This window comes from Balaenoptera acutorostrata, chromosome 14 (assembly GCF_949987535.1).
Source record: "Balaenoptera acutorostrata chromosome 14, mBalAcu1.1, whole genome shotgun sequence".
NCBI classification, from domain to species: domain Eukaryota; kingdom Metazoa; phylum Chordata; class Mammalia; order Artiodactyla; family Balaenopteridae; genus Balaenoptera; species Balaenoptera acutorostrata.
In genome coordinates, this window is record NC_080077.1 from 9,109,046 (window position 1) to 9,134,403 (window position 25,358).

General features: G+C 48.9%; 1 protein-coding gene across 4 annotated transcripts in view; it reads right to left on the bottom strand.

Moving 5' to 3' along the window:
• Positions 1-615: 615 nt before the first annotated feature.
• The window catches only part of TULP4 (TUB like protein 4), a 237,301-nt gene continuing 212,558 nt past the window's right edge, over positions 616-25,358 (bottom strand). For all 4 annotated transcript variants that reach the window (XM_057527691.1, XM_057527692.1, XM_057527694.1 and 1 more), the window contains 7 exons: positions 24,758-24,992; positions 17,636-17,780; positions 14,821-14,965; positions 12,708-12,801; positions 9,551-9,694; positions 4,561-7,076; positions 616-2,866 (listed from right to left, as the gene is read on the bottom strand). In XM_057527691.1, the coding sequence (XP_057383674.1) occupies positions 2,750-2,866; positions 4,561-7,076; positions 9,551-9,694; positions 12,708-12,801; positions 14,821-14,965; positions 17,636-17,780; positions 24,758-24,992 (3,396 nt within the window). In that variant the 3' untranslated portion in view covers positions 616-2,749. The remainder of the gene's footprint in view (positions 2,867-4,560; positions 7,077-9,550; positions 9,695-12,707; positions 12,802-14,820; positions 14,966-17,635; positions 17,781-24,757; positions 24,993-25,358) is intronic.

The following is a 25,358-nucleotide window of genomic DNA, read 5'->3' on the forward strand; positions in this document are numbered from 1 at the left end:
ATTTTTAAAGTAAGTGAAAACGTCACCATTAAGTGAAACGCCACGCGTCGCCACGGCTGCAGACGCCTGTCTGTCTGACTGCACTGGAGACTCTGTCTTCCTTCAGGCCGGGCCGCAGAGCTGAGCGACCGCCGCTCATCCAGAGGCGGATCTGAGACGGAGGCCTTTGTCCCCAGCTGGGGAAAAGGTCCTTTGGGGAGTGAGCTAAGAATTTAGTAAGTTTAGTTAATTATTTGTGACACATACTCACTTTCTCTTCACACACGAATCTGTAGTCTTCATTCCAAGGATTTCCCTCTGTATTTTGCTCTTATTAAGAAAAGTTCTAAAATGTGGTCTTTACATCTCAAAAACCAGTCAGAACTTGAAGAACTGAAACTTACTACAATTCCTTTTTTGTGCTGCTCTCATTCTCTTAAATCTCATTTCATTTCACCTTTTATTTTCATTAAAAATAAAGTTTTCAACAGAAGGGGAAATAATATTTTAGGATACGTTATCTCAAAGAAATCTTCTCCTTTTATATAACTGATACCACAAAATGAAAAAAAAAGAATTGCTTTTAAAGGATTAATAGCAATTTTTCCCAATTAGAAAAAGTTACAAATTGTCCAGTAAAAAAAACCTTCTATCACGTCCTTTTTATTTCTTGCAGCAAAATATACTGCCACCAAATAAGTCGTTACAAACATACTATTTTTCTAAATAAATAATAAAGTGGGCATAACTCACCAGAACATAGTAACAAAATAATTCCTACGAACACTATGAAAGCAAGATAAATAATTAACTTTTGGACAATAAAACAGGGGAACTGCATTTAAATTATTTAGAAATAGGCTATAACCATTATTGCACAGCTGATAATAAGCATTGAAACATCATGTTAAGCTACAGAAACTCATATAAAAGAATTATATAATTCTGAATACATTGCTAAATTTTTTCTGGAAAAATTTACCCACCAAAGAATCCGGTTCAATATTTTAAAATATAAAATGGGAAGCTCTGGTATTAGCTGGGAGATGTCCTTCACCATATTTGAAACCTCACCTGTGTTTCTTCTGGGTCTGAAGAAACTGGTAAGTGATGCCATCTTGCATTGGGCCTGTTTCTTTTCTAATTTTTAAACTAAAACAGAAGATTAAAAACAATTTTTTTTTTTTTTTTTTTGGAAAATACGTTTCTGCAGTATCTTCCACCTGTTTGTTTTCAAACAAAATCCAAATTTAGGACTCTAAACTGGTAGACAGTTCTTGTGTTCCTGCCCTAAACAACATCACAGATATCAGTAACTGAAAACTATGAACTGGGTCTTGTTATCAGGGCTGAATATTGCCCCCCGAGGAGGGGGAGGTGGGAAAAGATAATCTCTGGATTTGTTGTTGTTGTTGTTGTTGAAATTAACAAAGAACAGTCAACCAACTACATTAAGTACTGTAACTTTAACCACGTTCTCCCAGTGGTTTATCTCCTCAGTAAACAGTCTGTACAGTTAATAAACTTTTTTTTTTTTTCTAGAAAAGCTTGTGGGGCTCTTGTCAAAAGAGTTGATTATAACTCTTATCTTTTCATACCCTGGCAAATGCCTAACATTTCTTTTGCTACATTTCTAATCTGTTGGAAAACATCTCTAGCCAACTGAATTTTAATACACCCCAAAAGAGAAAAGGAGTGCTTTCAAATCAGTGTTGTCAGCATTTTTAGAAAGAGCAAGTATAGAACAGTGCTACCTAATGGGGAAGACACCATCTCTGGCACGGTTCCCAGGTTCAACGAGAGGGGAGAGGGAGTGAAGCCCACTTCTCAGCAGCAGGTCTCTAACGAGCCACCATCGCAGCCCAGAAAATTGCTGCCTCACACCACACTACTCGGGGATCTTTCTCCCGAAGTCAATCAGACTGAATAATCACTGAACCAACGGAATTCTGACATGTTAGGAAACTAGTGGAGGCTTCAGTGTAAACCCCCCCTGAAGAGGAGCGTGGCCCTTGTACTGCTTCAAGTCACACGAAGTGAGCCACCCGCGTGAACACCTGCAGGAGATCCTTCCTCGCCCGTCATCCTTTCCCTACGAGCTCATGAGCAAACCGTATTTATACCTGGTAATAGCACCCCCGTAAAAAGCCTACTTTTATTAGTCAAACACAGTGCATTTGCCAAAATACCCCTCATTAATCAAGTCACCTCTGGGGGAATAACATAATATGTGTGAATTAAATGTTATCCCCCCCTAAGAGAACCTGCACCTTCAGGATTTTTTGGTTGTGTTTTTCTTAAAAAGTTTTTTATATTTACATTAGTAGTGATGTTGAAGGAATAATAAAAGCTAGATGTTGTGGAGAATGAAAACAGTGCACACTCCTAGTCTAGAAGAACAGCAGGCGAGAAGGCAGTCTAACCTTCCCTCTGAAGGGCCCCTTGTCCCGTCGCCGACATAAGCAAACCCAGTAGGACATTCCCACAACGAACACGCCTCCTAAACACCACCAGGTAGGTGCCTTGCACCCTTTGCTTGCAAACACTGCTCTCCTGTATTTTACTTTTGTTTAAAAAAATAAGAGAAGAAAAAAAGACAATAAAGGATAATAAAAACCCAAACAAACAACAACGAAAGGTCAGTGCCCTCCCCTGGGCCTGACAGACGTTTCCAGTTTTGCCCTTGTCTTCTGGTCCCCCGGGCACCAGGCCGTGCAGGCTCCTCCAGCGTCTGCGATCAGACCGCTTTCTCCTCCCCACACCAGTCTCTTCATTTGAGGCGCTGGGTCACGTTGGCCAGGGCGACTGCAAAGGCCTGCACAGCGGAGAAGGGGTACTGGAAGTCCAGGATGTATGCGTTGCCGTCAATCCTTCCAAACTGCATCACCTGGGGTGAGGGTGGGGCGGTGAAGCAAAGACGTTAAAGGAAAACCTCCTTGCGGCTCCTGATAGAAGCAGACAGCGCGGCCTGTGAGAGATTTCTGCCAACAAAAGCGGCTCTGAAAAGCTTCTCAATCTAACTATGAGTTTGTCAGAAATAAACAGATGGAGGAACATGTTAAATCGTGCAGTGGGGAGGCCACAAGCAAAATTCAGAGCGTGGAAAGCTCCTCGGGTCAAAGGAAGTGGTTTCTCCACCAAGGGAACAGAAAGGAGAAAGAAAAAGTAGAGAAAAAAATCTGCAGGCTAAAAGAGGCTTAAGAGAACCATCACCTGTGATTTGTCAGATGTCACACTGCTCACAGAGGGACCAAGCAGAGCACACGTGGTCCCCCTTGCACTCCACCTCCTGCACCTGCTTTCCTGTCACCCCAGTGCTTACTGTGACCACACTGTATCATGTTATTATATGATGTTACACATATTTAATTGTTTATGGTCTTTCTTCCATTTTTGTAAACTCCATGAGGACAGAGATCTTCCTCTGTTTTCCTCAGTGCTCTACATTTCAGCACTCAGAATTGGGGTTCCCAAACTCTCTGTAAAGGGCTGATGATAAACATTTTAGACTTTGTAGGTCACACAGACTTTGCCACAGCTAGTGAACCTCTGTTGCAGGGCAAAAGCAGCAGACAGTACTGAAATAATGGGCGAGGCTGTGTTCCAATAAAACTTTATTTATAAAACGAGGCTGCAGGCTGGATGGGCCTGTAGGCCATAATTTCCCAACTCCTAGCCAAGAGGATTGCCAGGCATGTAGCAGGTGCTCAATAATCATTTCTTGAGCGAATTAATGACGATGAGATTTAAATATGAGCAGTGAAGGGAATTCCGGGATGGTGGAGAAGGGTAGTCCCAGAACGACAGCTATGCAGTGGGACCACAGCAACAATTCCAGGTTGGAGCAGGAAGAACTGACAAACTACACAAAGTGCTCAAGTGCACCAAGAGGAGATGTATGCTCTGCCAGAGAACTGGGGAAGGACTTAATAACAGAAACACAGAAAAACAAGCAAATGAAAACTGGGTAATTATTACGTCTAGGGTAAAAAGCCTACACGATAAAAAAGGAACTGTAATTAAACCATAATACACGGCTCAGAAATGAACCATATTCAGTGGCAAAACAAGGGGACCAATGACTACTGATTTGCCTGCGAAAAGGGGAAAGGGAAAGTTCACATGTTGGGGGGCGCTGGGGTGAAGAAAATGAACCCTCACGGTGCTCAGGAAGAAGTCAGTACATGATGCCCCAAACTGAAAAATCAAGAGATAGAAGTAGGAATGTGTTCTTCACAAGTACGGTGGCAAACACCAGAAGAAGCACACAGAGTTGGAAGAGCTGGCCTCTGGAGAGCAAGTGTGGGCAGTGGACAGGTGCCTGCTATTTTCCTCATGGGTCTCACAGAACCATCTGACTTCAAAAAATCAGGACATGTGTTACTTTGGGGAGAAATAAAGAAAAGATAGCAACAGGCACACTGAAAATTACAAGCCCGACGGGCCCCAGCTAAGAGTCATCAGCCGTTTCCCACATTTCCCATCTGGCCTTCTGAAAAATGCTCCCAAAGGCCAAAGTTCAGAGACCTGGCAGGACCAGAAAGTGGCATTCTGGCCACACCCCAGCACATGGCTTCTTACCTGCCGCCCCTCCAGCTCTATCTGGAAGTTCTTTGCCGACTCCTGGGTCACCCGCCCCCCGAAGTCCAGCTGGTACACCTGGGTGGCCTCGTTCCAGAGAGGCTGCTTGTTGGCCATGACGTACACGAAGCCCTGGCTGCCCAGACGCCCGTCCTCTTTCTCGCTGGCTTTCCTGCACTTGAACTCCTCCAGCTCGCTGGCCGCCCTCAGGCTCCTCTTGCTCTTCCAGCTCTTCTTGCTGCCCTGGCTCTGGTTCATCAGCTCGTCCCCGCTGATGAACAGCTCCGGCTCGCTCTCTGAACTGTCCTGAAACTCATTTGTCTTATTCAACTTCTTCGACTTCAGCTGGTCTTTCTGACTCTTCACTTTCTTCTTCTCTCTCCCCAGACGGGGGCTGGAGATCAGGGAATTAAAATCACTCAAAGTCCGAGCCTCCTTCTTCACTTTGCCCTCAGTGATGGCCTGAACATTCCCCTCCTCGGCCCGGCTGTCCAGCCGCTTCCGGTTCTTCTTTCCGAACTTCTCCGTCCGCTGGGGGACTGGGCTCTCCGTCAGGGAGAGCACTTCCTGGAAGTTGTCTGCGGTCTCTACCATCACCTCTGTACCCAGGTGGCTTTGGAGGTCCGTGGGCGGCGGGGACACGAGGGGCTTCTCCACCACCAAGTGCGCCTTGGGGGGCAGAGCGCCCTGGGGGTTCTGCACGGGCGGGCACGCGCTGTAGGAATTCCAGGGGTGCAAGGCGATGGGTGGCAGCTGTAAACTCGAGCAGGCGCTGCTTCCCGGATACATGGGAGGCAGGGTGCAGTAGGAGAGGCCGGGCGGGTAGGCCGTTTGGAGAACCACCGCGGACTCCTGTTGTGCAAACTGTGCTGGGGCCAGAGCGTCTTTCGGGGAGCAGGGAGCCTGCACCCCCGCCAAAGGGGAGGTGTTATAGCCTCCCGGATAGGGCACTCCCATGCCATAGCCTGTCTGGAAAGTGGCAGTAGGGCTGGCGGGAGGCTTGGGGGAGACGAAGGGCACTCGGGACACATCCAGGTGCTGGCTCTGACCTACCATCAGAGGGGGGAGCTTCAGAGGGTTGGGCACCGCGGTCTGCGCTGTCCTTTCCTGAGGAACCCAAACATCCTCCCCCAGCACGGGCTCCCACTGGTAGGGGGGCGGCCGCTTCACGGCCACTGCGGTTTCGCTCAGCGGGGGGTGCCGCAGCGGCTTCTCGGCCTGACAGTGCTGGGCCAGCGCCTCGTCCTCGGTGAAGGCCGAGTTGACGTAGTCGGCGCGCTCGCGGGCGCCGTCGCCCGCGCTCAGGAGGCTGTAGGACGACTGGGAGGTCAGCGGGGAGGTGCTGGCCGCGTGCGCCAGGCCGGCGCCCGGCTGCGCCCCCGCGCCCGGCTCCGGCCTCCCCACCGCGCCCGCGCCGCTGCACTGGCTGCAGGTGTACAGGGCGGGCGGGGGACGCGCCGGGAACTGCGCCGCGCCCTTGGGCCTGGGCGGGTGCGGCGGCGGCCGTGGGGGCTCGGCCAGCTGCGCCGCCTTGAGCGCCGCCTCGCGGTTGTTCCTGCGCAGCGTGGCGTGGATGAGACCGCCGTCGGGTCTCTGCCCCGCGCCGCGGCCGGGGCCGGGAGGGCCCAGCGGGCCGGCGAGGTCGGGGTAGGGGGGCGGGTCCCCCGGGGGGATGGAGTAGCGCGGGACCGTCAGGCGGTTCAGGGTGGCGCTGGTGCAGGGCTGCGGGACCTTCTTCTCGGTGGCGGTGAGCCTCAGCGTGGCCGAGCTGCCCGGGCCCGGGAGCGCGTAGGTGTTCTGGGAGCAGAGCATGCGCGTCCGGGGCCGGCACACCTCCTCCACGTTGCCGCTGCTGTCGAAGGTGGTGATCCTCTCGTAGCCCAGGGGCGGCTGGTAGTGCGCCGCCGTGGGGTAGGGCGAGAAGTCGCCCTTCTTCAGGCACGTGTCCAGCGGGGGCAGCGGGGGCGGCGGCGGGGGCGGCGGCGCCGCGGTGGTGGGGGCCGCGGGGATGGTTCCCGGGTAGGGGGGTGGGGGGTTCATCTTGGCCACCTGGACCTCCTGGGGGGCGCTGAACACCACCCCGTCCCCCTCGGTGGCCAACTGTGGCACCGGCCGCAGGGCCTTGGCTGGCTTCTGCAGGTGCTCGTGGTCTCGGTCCCCGTGGTCCAGCACGGACAGCTGGATGGCCCCCTGTGCTGGCGGCGGCAGGGACAGCTGAGGGGGGTTGGGGATGATGCGGCTCATCTCCACGCCCCCGAAGATCACCTGCCCAGGGCTGGAGTAGCGGCTGGCCACGGGGTACTGGGCGGCGCTGTCGCTTGCGTGCTCGGCTGCGCCCACGGCTGTGGTCTGATTGGTCAGGACGTCCAGCTGCACATTCTGGTTGGCCAGCAGGGACTGCACCAGGCCGATGCTCTGCGTGGGGGACATCGCTTGAGCCGAGCTGTGGATGGGGGCGATGGGGATGTTCACTGTGCAAGGTGGGTTGTTCTCGGGCACACCAGATGCTCCTGTCACTGAAAGGAAATTAGAAAGATGAACTGCTTACAAAGAAAACACTGCCATGAAACTGGGTCAGAATAAGCAACACATCTCGACTCATCCAGTCCTTCTGCATACAGAATGCAGTCGCTACAGAGGAAGGTGTGTTTGCTTAGGGAAAGCTGGACAGTTCACACAAGTTACACAACACTTCCTTAAGTGATTCTAGAAGGACACACAGGCAATCCCGATGGGTTCTTCAGGGCAGCCTGCAGTCGTCCGTAAGCTAAGGGCACTGCCAGAGCTTTTCAGTAAATACCTCTGAACCTTCTGAAGTTGGTACCATGTACCTGAATGGCACCATGGCAAACGATTAAGTGTTTAAAAGATGCTTTTAACTTGTGATATTCATAAAATGGCCCTCTCTCTTGCGCAAGAAGAGGGCCCTGGTACAGTATGAAACTCCACTGAGGACTCAGTGCCTAGGCTTCTTTTGAGTGGATTCATCCAGGGTTACGGACTGGTTAGTGTAGGAAGTGTCATGCAGCAGGTGTGTGTCTGAGATCTGTACAGCAATTAAGTTTCTGTAAATAGAACCATGTGAAATGCAGTAGAGAAACCAATGAAAAGACTCCTCTAGCAAATCTGCATATGAGGGGAAGGGTCATTTCCTAATTTAGCTGCTTTTTAGCATTTCAAATGGTATATAAGGTGAGCCCCATTGAACAAACCCTGTAAATATATCCTATTTGTACACAGTGGAGATTTAATAAAGCGTGCACTTGAGCGAGGATCTGCAGACCATGTGCACGTGCTCAGAGCCACTGTCTGAACTGCCCTGTGTCAAGTGCTCACCGAGCACGGCAAGCTGGCTCATGTGGGCCTCTAAGTGCTGTGTGGCAACCAGTATCCGAGCAGGAAATAGAATTTAACAGGCTAATTGCAGAGGCTGGCTGACCTTTCACCAGAACTTCAGAATGAAACCAGCTGGTTCATGAAAAGCTAAGCCCGCCCTCAGTGCCTGTAACAGACTCTCCCCTTCCCGGGGGTCCTCTCGTGAGAGGTAACTATCTCCTGGCTGCACGCATCTGGGCCCTGTCCCAAGCTTTCTACTATTCCTGTTCAGCTTCCTCTTCCAGATGTTCTCTCCTCAGTACGGAATACTGACGGCAGGTGTCTTCCCCGCTGAACGAGACGAGAGTCTCTGTCGCGTCACGAAGCACTGAGTTTAAGCTCTGAGACCAAACGTTCCCTCCTCCACAGGGAACCACAGACGATTACAACAACAGCTGAGCATTAGAGAGAGCTCTACCAGTCACATTCTGGGGAAACTGAGGGCGATAAGGAGAAAGTGTAAAAGATACTCCCAGATCCAAGGCTGTGAACTAGCAGGGCACAGGCTACACGCTCAAGGGCGTGCAGCCTCACCAAACCGCAGGCTAACACGGGTGCCAGACCTCGCCCATCCGGACTGCGTGAGTCCAGAACATCTGCTCCACCCGTCAGGAGAGGTAAACCGTCAGAGAACCACAGGCGGCTACTGTCAGAAAGCACAGTCATTTTACAGGTAAAAACCTGCGCTGAGAGAAGGCAGACGACTCCCTCATGTTCAGAGCCTGAGTTGGGATCAGTGTCCAGCCCGTCCCGTGGCGAGACTAGAGCCCCTCTCTTTGAGAATGACCAGGTACAGGAGAAGTCAGTGGCCCACGCAGGGTTCCTCTGGCTCAGAAACCAGAGACTTTTAGAACCTTGCCTGGTTGTAAGTAGAGGAATCTCCGTGTTTATAAAATTATTGCAGGTGGACTTTTTTTGAGAAGAGTCACAGACAATAATTGGGAGACTAATTAGAATTCATTCTAATCTGTTAATCAAAACAGGACCCCCTGACTAGAAAGCACTTAAATTAACCTAAGATGCTATAGATATTTCAAAATCTGTAAACTGGGATTTTAAAACCTTGTACCAGATTTTACTTTTAACTCACACCAGGCTTCTATTCTATGCATGGAGACCTGCACTGCACTTGAGAGAGAGATGTTGAAATGCACAGGTTTTCTGCCCGGGAGACGGGGCAGGTTTGAGAAACCGGGCTTCATGGGCATAGGGCCATCTGCGTGATGTCATTCTCGAAGCAGGGACTGAGAGGACGAGGGCTGGCCTAGGGTCCGTGAGACAGGGTTTCGGTTCTGATTTCTGAGTCCTGATGGGTCCCGTTAACTTCTCTTTATCCAGGCACGTGACTAGGAGGATTACCGTGAGGGTAGAACGAGGGGGTAGAAGTGCTCACAGCCACCTCAATCGTCCTTGCTCTGGTAGCTCTCCTCCTCCCCAAACCAGTGACAGTATGTGACCTTTCTGCCGTGACACCTCACATGCCTTCCAACCTTGCTGAGGCGGCAGGCGCAGCCTGACGTGCTGTAATCCTCAACTACCACCACTCTGTCCCCCAACACGACCCACTGAGAGAGGGTGTGGGCTCGTGACAAACAGCTGACATGCGTGAACACACCTGGTAAATCATCTTCATCTTCACTGAAAACATTTGGGTTGAAGACAGGTAAATTAACAAAGTCCATGGAAATCTTCCGAACCTCCGGGAGATAGATGGTCATCTGCCGCGGCTGGAGATGCAGGAGGCTGGTTTTATAGATTACTGGTGGGGAGGAGGAGGAGGAAAGCACGGTCAACACAGAGACACGGCAGAGGACAGCCAGGGTGGCAGCAGAGTCCCTCACGGGAAGAGAAATGGAGCTGCGGTGTCCCTGCCCTCAGAAGACAGATCTGTGCGGGCGGGCTGAGAGCCTGAGGGCAGCTCTGCACCTCCCCCTGGCGCTCGACCCGCCACCCCAGACACAGTGCAGATTCAGTGACAACAAATTCTCGGTCTAGCCCGGCCACTCTGCCAGTAGTTTGTCTACAGAACCACACATTTCAAATGTTAAAAACTTACACTCTTTTTTGGAATGAACTGGGTATGATAAATATATTTTTTAAAAATCTCATTTGCAATCAGAAGGATAATTTAGTGAAAATAGTTGTGATAGCCAGAGTGCCGAGCTCAGGGGAATCTCGGGCAATCAAGGAGCTGTTTGAAAGCAACTATGACAGAAGGGGTGACGTGACTCAGGTAGGAATAAAATGCTGCTTTTATTCAGGACTGAATTCTTATCTTACTGACTTTCTATTTCAATTTCATGATCAGGATAGACACTTACGGGGAACTGCCACATGCTTTCTTTAAATACTAAGGTTTACTTTGATTAATGGGGACATTTAAGAGAAGGCCTAGATTGCAACTAAAATATTTAGAGACAAAATAAGCTGAAAAAAATAATGAATCTGAATTTAAGTTTCACGGTAGATTAGAATCAGGATGAAATGCCCCGTCAACTTTCTGTTTACACTCTTTCCTGTGACATATGTAGAGTTTCTTTAATTATTACTATTTTAAGTTTTGTGTTAAGATAAGCCAAGCCCTATCTCCACAGCTGTCACCTCCAACAGCCTGGTAGCTGACTGGCCAGCAGCCCCAGGGCGCAGCAGACTTTCTTTGTTGAAGCACCTTTGTAAGGTGGGTGCTTGGACTGGCGTGGGCTAAGATGATTTTTCCAACCCAGCAGTCCTTACAGGTCTTTTTCATCTCCCTTGCCCACAGAAGAGAATATGAATTTCAGCTTAAAAACTCTGGATGGCCATATAGCTTAAGAATTAATGCATTAAAGTGCTATTCTTTGTCATTCAGATTGACAACGAGAAATAAAATTAAAAATCTCAGGAGGGATTAAGAAATAACATCAGTTGCCTCCAGAGGGGGGGAGAAAAAAACTAGGTGGCTGGGGGTGAGGACGAGACAGCTTAACTGTATACTCCTTTAAATCTTTTGAATTTATTCCATATTTTTAAAATTAAGAAATGTAAAAAATTAAAAATAGAAAATTTCACAGGCCAGATCATTCTAATAGAAAGAAACAAATTATTATCCAATTACCCAATATAAAGTAACCAACAGCACTCACTTTTTTTTCTTTTAATAACCACAGGCCAGGCCATACAGACTTCTTGCTTTCCATCCACACGGGTAAGCTTACCAGAGTATTTAATAGGGTGCCCATATGTAATATACCTTCTAAAATCCAAGAGTTAATTTCTTCTCTCTAGTAGAATCAAATGGAAAATTCTCTTCGCTTGCCGTATGGTACCAGCTAAAACCCTCTTTTTAAAAAGGTCAGTGACTAGGACGGTGATTTCACCGCAGTCATACAGAAGGCTTTGCTCTCGGGCACTCAGATTCCTCAGACTGCAGCAGGACGGGCCTCAAAGGCACTTACGGGCCCTCCCATCTTAAGGTCTCGTTGACCCACTCGTGGATCTACTCAACGTCCAAGAGATAAGGGCAGACAGAATGAAAAGATCCAGTAAGTAAATTCTCACTTGCATTCCTTTTTTCAATGTTTATAGTCAGCAGATGGCTAAGTTCTCAGCTTACTGACATGGGGATGGTCACAACCCTCACACAGTGGTATTAGAACCCCTGTGTACACCAGCAGCGCACTGCTGAATTACTGAAGAACAGGCTTTTGTGGTCTTCAGAGGGTGTCCAGGTTGTGGAAAATACCCTAAGAGATTTCTTTGCTTTATGTACAGGGATAGTCTACTCTTTTTTTCTAAGTCAGTTTTATATTTAGCTTTATTCCTCCTCTTCTTTAAGCTGAATAACTTCAAAATGAAAAATCCACCTGCAGCGCTACTTAATAAGCCTCTGAAGATACATACACAGCAACATGACTTTTAACGTCTGCTTTGCAAGAATTATTTATTTTAAAGGATCTGTGTTTGAGACAGCTCTAATAGGCAGATTCAGAATTAAAAAATAAATAAATAAACAAAACATTTTTAGTAGGTTACACAGAGCACATTCAAGATGGGGCCACCAGCCATAGGCTGGCCAAGGCGGCCTTCTGGAGAGGTGTGTGCATGTCAAATCATCAGGCCACCCCACAAGGTGGCTGTGCCATCAGGAGGAAGCCACCTGGAAAAGGACCTTCTGTCATTTCCCTCCCTCACTGTCCCAGAGTACAAGTGACACGTTAGTGCTACTCACTCAAGTCGGGTACCGAGGAGGACGCACACTCTGGGTTCTCGCCCAGCTCTGTCCTCCATTGGTTCCATCTTCCCTGATGTCTCAAGCTTCCAACAGATAGGATATTTATCTGGTACTTAGAAATGAAATCTATAAAGATTTACCACTAAGAACTGTACTAACAGTCAGCCAACGTGTTCTAATAGCCTCCGATGCTCTCTTCTCGACTTTCTTCACAAGTTTCTTTTGCCTCAAGAACCTAAAGACACTGGTACCAAAATCTGCCCACGGTAAAAGGCCAGAAATCAAAATAACCAGAAACCTATCAGAGCTTTTGGTTATTTCTGTCATTTTTATCAGTCAGGACTTATAGAAAAAAATGAAAGCACCACTGGCAAAAAAAACCAATTAGAGCAATAATTCTAATTTTTACAAAATCATGGTGGCTAACTTGGAGGTTAAACTTTGGAGGTAAAGTACATGCTAATCTTTTGGTGTCGTAAGAGCTCGTGTTTCACTTCAGGCCACTGGAGGTCGAAGTTGATTTCTCAGCCTGAGTTCCCAGTGGGATGCATGCAGGGCTTACCTGCACCGAGGTTGGTTGGCAGGAAAGCGGCCAAGCCCACAATCTTAAATTTGGTTCCCCAGATATTAGACGTGACCTGAGCAAGATAGTTGTGCTGTGGGGGGAAAAAAAGAAGAAAAATCACCATCTCTTTCCATATTTTCTATCAATCACTTAAGAAGTAAGAATGCTAACACTTTTTGCTTAAAAAGTCGCTGGTGGGCACTGACAGAAATATTCATCCTCTATATCATTCCACCGTTTTCAATACCAGACGCCGACTACAGCATGCCAGGCCCTGTTTTTAAGTGGTGGCTCACGGGCTGTGATTCTCGGGTCTGGGAGTGAGGGGCGGATGGTGTCCCAGCGTGCCTGTGTGTGGGTAGGTTAGAAAGGTCACAGAAGTGACGTGGGCACATTTTTCTTCACCTCTCCTTTCGCCCCGGTCATTGATCTATTACACAAGGTACCAAGCTCTGACTCCATTCTTAGCCTTGATATTTCTCCCGGAAATATCAGTTGCATTGATACCAGTATGTCCTGAGACCACCCAATTATGTTTTTTCATTCAATTAAATTTCAAAAAACTTAAAAAGTTATCACTGTGCCCAAACCACACATATGTGTAGGGTGTGTGTGTGTGCATGTGCAAGGGCAATAATAAAGACGAATAAAATCTAGCTCCTCAAGAAAAGGGAACCCTCCAACACTGTTGGTAGAAATGCAAACTGGTGCAGCCACTGTGTGAAACAGTATGGAGGTTTCTCAAAAAACTAAAAATAGAACTACCATATGATTCAGCAATTCCACTTCTGGGTATTGTTCTGAAAATGAAACTCCCAAAACACTAATTTGAAAAGATATGTGCACCCCAAAGTTCACAGCAGTATTATTTAAAATAATCAAGACGTGGAAGCAACCTAATTACCCATCAAGAGATGAATGGATAAAGAAGCTGTGGTATACACACACACACACTGGAATATGACTCAGCCATAACACAGAATGAAATCTTGCCATTTGTAACAACATGGATAGACCTAGAGGGTATATGCTAAGTGAAATAAGGCAGACAGAGAAAGGCAAATACTGTATGATTTCACTTATATGTGGACTGTAAAAAACAAACCAAATGAACAAATACAACAAAACAGAAACAGACTCATGGAGAACAAACAGATGGTTGCCGGAGGGGAGGGTGGGGGGATGAGTGAAACAGGTGAGGGACATTAAGAGCTACAATTCCAGTTACAAAATAAATAAATCACAGGGATGAAATGTACAGCATGGAGACTACAGTCAATAATATTGTAATACCTTTGTATGGTGACAGACAGTAACTAGATTTATCATAGTGACCATTTTGAAATGTATAAAAGTATCAAATCACTACATTGTACACCTGGAACTAACATAGTGTTGTAGGTCAATTACACTTAAACCTCCCCCCGCCCATACACACATACACACACGCACTCGAGAGAGCTCATAACCTAATGGAGGAGATCAGGCTTGTAATTATTTGCAGACAGAGTCACTGAGCAATGTTATAAGGGAGCTATAAACCACATGCTTTGGGGTTACAGTGGCTGAGTCAGGGAAGGAAGGCTTCGGCATGGAGGCGAACTTATATCTGTAAGCGTGAAGGCAGAAACAAGGGGGAGGAGACGAGAGGATGGGCCCGTTGACCCGGAGACGGAGAGACGCAGGCAGAACAAAGGCACAAAGGTGGGAAGAGGCCAGTCAACAATGAGGCTGCGGCCCCGGGGTGAGGGGGACCAGGAGGGAGACAGGCAGGCCAGACTGAGGGGCCGCAGCCGGGGCTGGGCTCCTGCAGACACTGGGAGTCACTGAGGGGTCAGGAGCAGTTTGAGGGAGCAGAGGTGGACATGAGGATATGTCTCAAGCAGAGCTGCCTGGGAGAAGGTTCTCGTGGCAGCAGCAGGGATGCCTGAGGTGGGAGGGAGGTCCAGCGGGACGAAGAGGTGGCAGGGGCACCGAGGGGGGCAACCAGGGCTCTTCTCCAGGGCGCCCGGGTCGGGCACTGCCGTCCCAGGCACGGAGATGGTCCCAAGGGCTCAGCTGCTGTCATGCACACACGAGGAGGGGTGTGTGGCGGGGCTCAAGACACTACCTGAGTGATGTCTTCAAAGGGAAACTCCCTCCGCGTCAGGCTGGGTGAGCCGATGGACGGCTTGCGCATGGGCAGGCGAGGAGACCGGGATATCTCCTGAGCAGCACGCGACAGCTTGGGGGACTTGCGAGCCTCAATGTTGATCCTGCGGAGACGAGGCCATGGGTCAGGCACCCACCGGCGCTCCCGGACCCTCCTCACTTTCTAGCAGCCCCCCGTGGTGTCACTGTCTCAGAGGCTGGGCCCTTAATTTAATCAAGACCCTCCCACCTGCTTTTGCCTTATGAACATGAGGAAAGAAGGACAGAATCATATATCAAATAGCATATATTTAAAGTATACTGCGATTAGATGAAGCGATTCACTTGTAAGGAACCCCTGAGAATTAACTTTTACTTCCTGTTGATGAAGAGTACGTTTAGAAACGCCTTCTGCCGGGGTTTACAAAATTAGTCCTGGGGAAAACGGTGGGTGGGAAGGGTTATTTCTCACCTTAAGACCACCATGATTTCACAGTTCCTAATACATAATGTTTGGAATTCAACAGACTTATCTAGCATTTCACCACCTGCAATATTTAAATTAGATCCGTAGACCTAAAGTTTTTCTTCAGTTCCTATGCTTATGACATGGGGAACATAAGTGTTTAATGCCAATCTACCCCGAAGAGAGCATTATAAAAATGAACATGGTAAGGTTAATGGCGTTCTATGAAGGAAAACCATTAAGCCGCACATATACTGCTTGAGAGCTTGGTAAGATATCTGGGGCCGAGGGGGACAGAGCTGGTTACATCTCTGTGCGAGGACAACCAGCCTGGCTGCTTTGTGTAGGGGATTCAACGCTGGGAAAGACGGAAGGAAGGAGGACCAGCTCTGGAGACTGCCACACCCAGGAACTTCAAATGGACATTTACACGTGAAGGATTTGACTACTTATGTGTTAAATGGCCTCTCTGCTTAAGTAATGGGAAAAGCGGAAAACACTGCAGAAGTGTAGGTAAGTTCATAATCTAATTTGCAAATTAACAAGCTTAGAATAAAGATGAAAAAAGAAATCAATCAGGTTGCTAGAGCAAATGGATATCTACCTGGGAAAAAAACCAAACATTTATCCCTAACTCATATATACATAAAAATTAATCTGTGGTATAAAATTAATCTGAGAGCTAAATGTGAAAGCTAAAACTTTACAAAGCATCCAGAAGAGAACAGAAAAATGTCTTCATGACCTTAGGGTAGACAAAGATTTCCTAAACAGGACAAAAAAAAGCACTAATCATAAAAGAAGATATTCAGATATTAGATTATATGATAATCCATATATCTGCCAAAGGACTCATAGTTAGAAAACACAAAAGAAGATACCCAAATGGCCAACAAACATATGAAAACTTGCTTAGCATCATTAATCACTGGAGATAACTAGGATTAAACTATTGGGTTGGCCAAAAAGTTTGTTCGGGTTTCCCATAAGATCATATGGAAAAACCCAAACTAATTTTTTGGCCAACCCAATACACCCAAATACCACTTCCCACCCACCAGAATGCATACAATTTTTTAAGTGACCTTCAACTGCAGGTAAGAATGGAAGCAGTGAGAACTCTCACACCCTGCTGGTGGGAATTTAAAATGGTACAGGCACCTAGGAATACTGTTTGGCAGTTTCCCATAAAGTTAAACATATGTCTACCTCATGGCCCTGCAACGCCCCTCCTAAGTGTATACCTGGGGTAAACAAGTGCATACGTCCCCAGAAAGTCTTGTATAAGAACGTCTACAGTGGTTTTTATTCATAATAGCTCCAAACTGGAAACTACCAAATATCTATCAATTGGTAAATGGAATAAATACATTATAATATATTTGTAACAAGGGAATTTCATAGAGCAAAAAAGAGAAACTGTTGATATATGCAATGACATGCATGAATCAAAATCATTATGTTGAGCAAAAAAGCCAAAAAAAAAAAAAAAAGGGCATGTATTGTTTGATGCCATCTACATGAAGTTCAAGAACAAGCAAAACCAACCTAGGGCAACAGAAGTCAGAACGGTGATTGCCCTAGGGAGAGGTATCGAACAGGAAGGGCCCAGGGAACTTTCCAGGGTGACGGAAATCTCACCTTCAACTGGGTGGTGAATACACTGGTTTATCAACTACACCGTGCTTATGTGTTTAAGATCGGGCGGGACTCTGTATGTGAATTACACCTTGGTTTTGCACAGCATCACAGAGGGATCTTAGTGAAGATCTGGTCCACTCTTTAACTTCCATAGATAAGGAAAGTGGTGTCCAGGTCAGGGAGCCAGGATGGGGCACGTGGGGTTTCTTATCTACAACACCGTAGGCCCTTCCACCTCCTCTCAGCTTTCTGCCACTCCTTAGGGCAAACTTCAGGATCTAATTTTTTTTTAGTTCACTATTTTTTCCCTATTACAGAATTATAGGCATGTAATTTTGCATTTTCTTTAACACATTACATACACTGTAAAAACATTTTTCTTACTTTTCTCAAACTGGAAGGTAAAACAAGGTCCCTGGCTATGGCCACCCCATGCCACCCACCATCAGTGCTAACCACCCCTGGAAGTTCTGCGGGTTTAGCAGACTTCCTACTGGATGTCTTTTTCTATCCCAAAGGCAAGGATGAAGGAAGCTGTGATTACTGCGGGCAGATCTTCCAGGCGAAAGGCGCCGCCGCCCTCTGGCTGTGCTCTTCAGCTGCTGGTTTCAGTGGGATTCTGCTGCAGACACAACAGACACCTTCGGAGACACAAAAGAGGGAGCGCACCCCTAAAGACCGAAATTACCTTGGGAGTTTCGGTGACTTGCTAGCTCGGGAGATTTTGGGGGACTTCTTGGCAGCCCAGTCATCACTCAGTTCAATGTCACTGGAGTCTGAGCAGTTGCAGCTGTCAATCATCGTGGAAATCAAGCTGTTTCCATAGACTTCATCTGGTGAGACACCAACCAGCAAACTTAGGGGAGTGATGTCAATTAGACCCTAACAATGGTCATTACTAGAAACCAGAGGACAGACTGACTCTAACAGGCCATCAGTTTAAGTCTAGAGGTTGAAACAGAAAGGAGCAGGACATTGTTTTCCATCTACCTTTTTATGCTCTTACATTTCCTAAGCAAAAGTAGGCACCTACTTCTACTGCTATCAAAATGGGCATGAATTTTAATGCCTCTGGAATGTACAGAACAGTCTGGCCCTGTTTACTGTGCGGAAGGCTGGAGCCCAAACGGCTGTGCTGTTGTGCCTCATGACACACCAGGCATCCATCTGGGGCCAGACAGGCTTGCGGTGGCCCCGGAACCCAGGCCAAGCAAGGGGCTTGCTGACTCAGTGACTCCCCCTGAGGGCCTGCTGCTGACCTGGGACCTGGGAAGACCCCTGTTGGTTCCAGGCCTGCTCTGGACTAAGACCCATGTCAGGTCTGTTTCAAGGACTCCCAGAAGTTTACGTCTGGATGCCAGGTGGTCTTGGAAGTGCCACAAGGGTGCCGGTGGGCCTTGGCTCTTCCACCTGCCGGAGCTGCTGGCTTGCTTCGAGCAATGGCTGGAAGGAGACCCACGTGATAGAACATTCGGCGGTAGCTGTGGGCTCCGCTGAGGTGCCTGTATGGGGGCCAGTTGGCCATCAGGCAGAAGATGATGTGCACAGAGCAGGCTGTCACCAAACCGCAGAGTAGATCAAGTTCATGTCTAACATCCTCCCCAAATCCCTTCTTTGCTGCCTTCCTCACCCCCTCACACCCCTCACCCCCCAAAACCCAGCTCTGCCCTCACTGGAAGTACCCCGTTCTTCAGAATCACTTTGCTGACAAAGCCTCATCCCTCCAGGCTCCAAGAGCCTTGCCAGGTAATAGAAAAAGGCACGTGAACTGATTGACAGAACGTGAGAGAGCAGATCGTTCAGAAGGGCTGTTTATACTGGAAAGCATGAGTCTGTTAATGCAAGCGCGGCGCTAAGTTTCTGAGCGTGTGGAGGTGACACCTGTGGACAGGGGCCTCTCTGGGGCCACAGGAGGCAAAGCAGGACAACTCGGCAGGGAGGCTGCCGACGCCCAGCCCGCCACTACCGCACCCCCTTAAACTGCGGCCTGAATCAGGCGGCACAGCTCCGGCACCCCGCAAGCCCGAGTGCTGTGCATCTGAGTTCCACCACGCCCCGAGCAGTGCTTTCTATTACTTCATTTATAATTAATCACAAATTATCCCTGGATCAAAGGAAGCTTGGCCATGATTCAAACAGGCATGTGAGCTCACAGAACGCTTTCGCGTGTTCACGAGCGCAGAGCCAGTCCACAGACCTGAGGAAGTTCAGTAACACAACGCAACACTGACCTACACTTGTTAACCACTGCTATATACCATACCGTTTGCTCGTTTCCTTCACTGAAGTCTTAGTCTGTTTGGGCTACTGTAACAAAATACCACATGCCGCGTGCCTTATAAACAACAGAAATTACTGTCTTGCAGTCTTAGAGGCTGGAAGTCCAAGGTCAGGGTGCCAACACGGCCGGGTTCTGGTCATGCCCTCTTCGGGACTGCAGACTGCTGACCTCTCACCGTGTCCTCACGTGGCGGAAGGGGCCAGGGATCCTCCTGCAGGCTCTTTCATAAGGCACTAATCTCATGATTATAAAGGCTCTGCCCTCATGACCTAATCACCTCCCAAAGGCTCCATCTCCTAATACCATCTCACTGGGCGTCAGAATTTCAACACCTGAATCCTTTTTTGGGATGGGGGCACAAACATTCGTAACTACTTTATTAGCTGTCTCCCTAGTGTGTAATTTCGCCATAAAAAATAATGAAAAATGAAAGGGGAACATTAGAAAGGACATAATAAACATGAGAAGTGAGTAACAAAATTATAAAGACTTTATTGTGAAATACAAAATATGTGAATGCATTTAAGATGTGTATTGATTTATGGCAATACTGTGCAAATAACTGATTTTATTTTGTGGGTTGTACCTAAGCACTTGTCTTCCAAGTCTTTTGTTCATACGTTATTTTTTTTGCTTGTTTATTTGTCTCCTCACTTGACACTGCACTTTTTTTTTCTTGCCAAATTTCTTCCTTCATTAACAGAGATACGTTGGGACTTCCCTGGCAGTCCAGTGGTTAAGAATCCGCCCTTCCACTGCAGGGGGCACAGGTTCGATCCTTGGTAGGGGAACTAAGATCCCACATGCTGCACGGTGCGGCCAAAAAAAAAAAAAAAAAAGAGATACGGGTTTCCAAATACTAGGCTGCATTTTTGTGGCTGAGCTTCGTGTTGCGCTGGGAAAGCCCCTACACTGTTGTTCGTGTGCTTGGCATACGGCCCCACGTCTGCTGATAGATGTTTCAAAGTTCTACGAGAAACATGGGTTCAGCCCTGCACCTTTGAGGCCCTCGGCTTCCTTCTCCTCCAACGCAGTGTGTTTCAAAATAAGAAACCAACTCTCGGGGCAAATCATCGTCATCTGTCAGCCCAATAAAGCCATCAGTAACGTCGCTAACTGGGAGAAATGCTAGTGCATTTCAACCAGCCGAAACCAAACTGTCAAACCAAAGTGTCAATCAGTTATTTTATTTTTCACAGCAAAGGTGTCTATGGCAAGAGGCTTGTGGCAAAAATACCGGACATGGGCTTAAACAACAGAAATATATTTTCTCAGTTTGGGAGGCTGGAAGTCCAAGATCAAGGTGCCAGCACGGTCAGGTTCTGGTGAGAGCTCTCTTCCTTTCTTGCCGATGGTCCCCTCTGCACTGTGTCCTCACTAGGCCTTTCCGCAGTGCGCGCATGTGGGGAGAGAGAGAGAGAGATCTCTCTTCTTTCCCTTCGTCTTACAAGGCCACCAGTCCTACTGGATCAGCACCCCACGCTTACAACAGCCTCGTTCAACCTTAACCACCCCTAAGAGCCCGAACTCCAAACAAAGCCCACAGCATCCCACCCCTGCTGCCCCGCTCAAATTCATGGCAAGCTCCCTTGCAAAATACACTCATCCCATCCCAACAGCCCCCAAGGTCTTATGACCTCATACCAGCATCAACACTCTCATCTAAAGCCCAAGGTCTCATGTAAATATCATCTAAATCAGATGTGGGTGACACTCAGGTACAATTCACACTGAGGCAAAATTCCTTTCCGGCTGTGAACCAGTGAAAGCAGACAAATTATGTGCATCCAAAATACAGTTGTGGGACAGGCACAGGAGAGGGATTCCTATTCCAAAAGGGAGGAGAGAAAGGAAAGGAAGAAAGGGTGATGGGTCCTAAGCAAGTCCAAAACCTAGTAAGGGGAATTCCATTAGATCTTAAGGCTCAAGGATAATCCCCTTTGGTTCAATACTGTGTCACCTCCGTGGTATGCTGGGCTGGGGTTCAAGGCTCTGGGCTGAGGCCGTCTTGCCTGTTGAAACCGAGGCAGTGGCCCTGCTGACCTCTGAATCGCCGCTGGGGTCATTTTCCCTCTTGAAGAACAGAGTACGTTCCTACAAACAGCTCTCTCATCCCATCCTGGCAAATCCAAGATGTCCAACAGCCTGCCTTCATCTCATCCTGTGTGGAAAGGCTGAGAATTTTCCAAATCTTCAAGTTCTGGTTCCTCTGTACTTAACAATTCCTTCTTCAATTTGTCCTACCCTTTCTCGTTTTACTCTAAGCAGTCCAGATGAACCAAGCCACTCCTTCCAAACCACTTAGAAATCTCCTGGGGTAAATATCCAGTTTCACTGGCTTGCAAATTTTCTCCTCCACAAAACACCAGAACACACTTCAGCCACGTTCCCTGCTGCTTCATAACAAGGGTCACTTTCCTCCAGTTTCCAATAGCATGCTCCACACTCTGCCCGAGACCTCACCAGAAATTGCCCTCACTTCCACATTTCCAAGGTGCCCTCGGAACTCCTCCAGCCTCTACCCAGGAACCAGCACCAAAGCTGCTTCCACATCTTCGGGTATCTGTTCCAGCAGCACCCCACTTCTCAGTACTACAGTCTGTATTAGTCAGGGTTCTCCACACACACACACAGGAAGAGGGAGCGAGAGGAGGGGAATTGGCTTGTGTGGTAATGTTGGCTGAGAAGTCCCAAGGTCAGGGGGCCAGCACGGCCGTGTCCTTGGCTTGCAGACCCACACCTTCTCACTATGTGCTCCCATGGCCTCTCCTTGGTGTGTGCACATGCCGGGGGGTGGGGGGGAGAGCGCGCGCGCGCGCGCGCGCGCGCAAGAGAGAGAGAGAGAGCGAGCGAGCGAGAGGAAGGGAGGGAGGGAGGGAGGGAGAGAGAGCTCTCCCTCCTCGTTTTCTTAGAAAGCTATCAATCCTATCGGATTAGGAGCCCACCATTATGACAGTGTTAATTACCTCCTAAAAGCCCTGTCTCCAACATACAGTAACACTGGGTTAGGGCTTGAACATGTGAATTTGGGGGGCACACAATTCAGTCCATCGCAAGCTCTAAGGATTCCTTTTGAGAACCGGTGGATTTTTGCTAAAAAAATTATTGGGATTCATGTTATCTATTGTAAGAACATACAGTGGTAATTTTGAGGAACACATCTGTTAAGTTGCTTGGAGAACATCTACAACAGTGGATCACATACTTTAGAACATAACAATCACCTGCACACCCATTAATTTGCAGATTTCTAGGCTTCCCTCCAGACCCGCTGAGTTAATCTAAGGGGCAAGCCCAGGAATCTCTATTTAAGTAAGTATTCCAGGTGACTTACAGGGAGGCGGCCCATGGACCACATGTGAGAAACAATGATGTGGAGGTTTGAAAGAGTTAATCCGCTTCTCACGATGAGAAATTCCTGGCTTCTCCTTGTCAGGGAGCTTTTCCTTCTCTGCACCCGTTCACATTCACCATTCAGCTGGCAATTAGTCATATTCTGCCTGTGACACATCTTCTATTTTTGTCTCAAGGTATTTAAATCTTGACTTTTTAAATGAACTTTTCGAGTGTTGTCCTGCTGTCCAAAAGGGATTATAAACTCCTTGAAAGCAGAGACACCCTGGCGTTGCTTCACAGCTGCAGGAGATTCAAGGACCGTGTACAACGTAGGCACCAAACACACCTTATTGAATCACTTTGCTTTACAACTTTTAACTTCTTTTAACTACAAAAATAAAACATCTCCTTCCCCCCAGTACTGTCAGTGACAGAGCCAGTACGGTGTGGTCCGAGCTGATCAATGTGAGCTTCAAGGAGAAGCAGGCGCTGGGACGGCTGGGCCGGGCTCCGAGCAAGCACGGTCTTGGAGGCTGCGGACCCAGGGCCCAAGGCAGACCCACCCTCCCCCCACCCCCCGGCTTCTGTCCTGTTCTTCAGCAGGGAATTCATGCACCGGGGGACAGAAGCAAGCTCTTCACCCAAGTTCCCCTCAAGATGTCACCTGAGCACAGGCTCTATGAAGTCACGTGCCCGGGAGGAACCTGGGAGGCAAGAGCGCCCGTGAGAAGCCAGGACGCGTGTGTCGCTCAGCCCTTCTTCACACGTCCCCTCGTCGGCCACGCTCATCGTCAACAGCTCTCTTCTTTCCCGTCCCCTGAAACGCATTTTCCTTCCAAGTTAACGTCCACTGCTCGCCCGTTTTTCTCACTTTGCCCTCCTGCCTCCACCTGCCTCCGCACCAGCCTCCACTCCTTCTACTTGCTCTCCCTGCTCCTGAAGACAAAAATCTTACTAAGGTAAGTACAGCTGTACTGCTTTCAATTTTATACAGTAACATTGGTAGCAGAATGTTGCCACAGATGCTGAGTGAATAAAGAAAAGCAGACAGAGGTGGATTGACTACATAAAACACTAGAGGGGCAAGGAGGCTGAGAAAGCCCACTGCACTGTGACACTAGGATGACTCTGGTCGTCCCACGACCTGTGGCTTTGGGGACATAATGAGGGGCAGAGCCCAGTCTAATGGGCGGGAGCGTGAGTGGGAGACGGGAAGTGGAGAGAATAAAGATGAACTAATGGAAATAAACCCAATTCAGCTTGTGTCGTTTCAAGGTCAGGTGCGTGCCAGTCCCTGGGGGTACCACGATGACTCAGTTCCCTCCCCGCAGGCCCCCGGGATTCGGGGGCCAGACGGAGCCCTGGCATGACAACCACCACGGGCCCTGAGGGACACGGCGACGGGCAAGACTCCAGAGGGAGGCGGCAGCACCTTCGGGCCGGCAGGTCCTGCTGACGGGGACACGCAGGCCATGCCAGTCACCAGGTGGGGGGTCCCCGGGCTAGCACACACGGTACCAACAAAAAGAACACGGTTCCTTCCCTCGAGGCTCCCAGAGAGAAGTACGCAGAGCAGCTGGACACACCACCGAGTCATGAAGACCAGTCTAGGAGGGTTTCTGGAAGGCAGGGGTGGTTCATCACGCCAAAACCTCTATGGGTGAGCAAGCAATTTTCCTTGGCAGTCGGCTAAAAAGCAGTTAACGGTGGATTAGAGAGGAGCAGAAGCAAGGTGCTAGTGGGAGGTGGGGAGCAGGCTGGAGGTCTGAAAACTTCAGTTCTATCGTTCCCTCTGGGGGGCGGAGACAGCACCTCACTACTACCTTCCAACGGCCCCACAGCACACGAAGGTCCTCAGTGAACCTGATAAGTAACCGACAGAGGAAGCCGCCATTCCCAGAAGGCCCGTGCCAGCTTCCCCCGACTGGAGCTCGCGCTGCCCCTACAGCCCCGGCCACACGGAAGCCGTACAAAACGCTGTTAAAAACCCATCAGAAAGGACATTAAGAGAGCCATTAACTTTAACGGGATTTTGGAAATGGAGCAGCTTCAGGGATGCTCCTCGCCCGCCAAGACAGGCTCACATTTCATCCACAGGCTACCCCCCCACCCCACCCCGCACAGCTCGCCAGGAAGGCTATTCCACAGCCACGCCCGACAGGGCTTCAGTGCCTCCGGGGTAGGGGGCCCCACCTGATCTGCCATCTGTCCGCGGGTCCATGATGACAAACTCGGGCCGCAACTTGCTGATGCGCCGCCCCTTGAGGATGGGCACGAGCCCGCCCAGGTGCTCCAGGTAGAGCGTGTAGCAGGGGCCGCCCACCTCGGGGTCGTCCTCTGTGCGCTTCATGGTGCAGTGCAGACGCTCGCTGCCGGTCGACGGGTAGCTGACGAAGTCTCGCATGTTGCTGGGGTCTGGAATTGGGGGCTGGAGGCAGTACACAGAAGGAAGAGAGTGTGGGCACCACTGATACTCTGCACTGGCTGCAGCTCAGGGAGGGTTAACTACGTGCCGTGAAACAGGGACTCGCAGCGCTGGGTGTGTGTCAGAGTGCCAGCGGTTAGGACTCGGCGCTTTCACTGCTGGGGCCCGGGTTCAATCCCTGGTCAGGGAACTGCGATCCCACAAGCCGCATGGTATGACCGGAAAAAAAAAAAAAAAAGCATCTCCTGGGGGCTTTTAAAAAATACCTAAGCCAGGATCCCACCTCAGACAATGAAACTGGAATCTCCAGGGGATAAGCCTGGGCATGTGCATTTTCTAAAAACTCCCCAGGTGATTTCAATGTGCAGC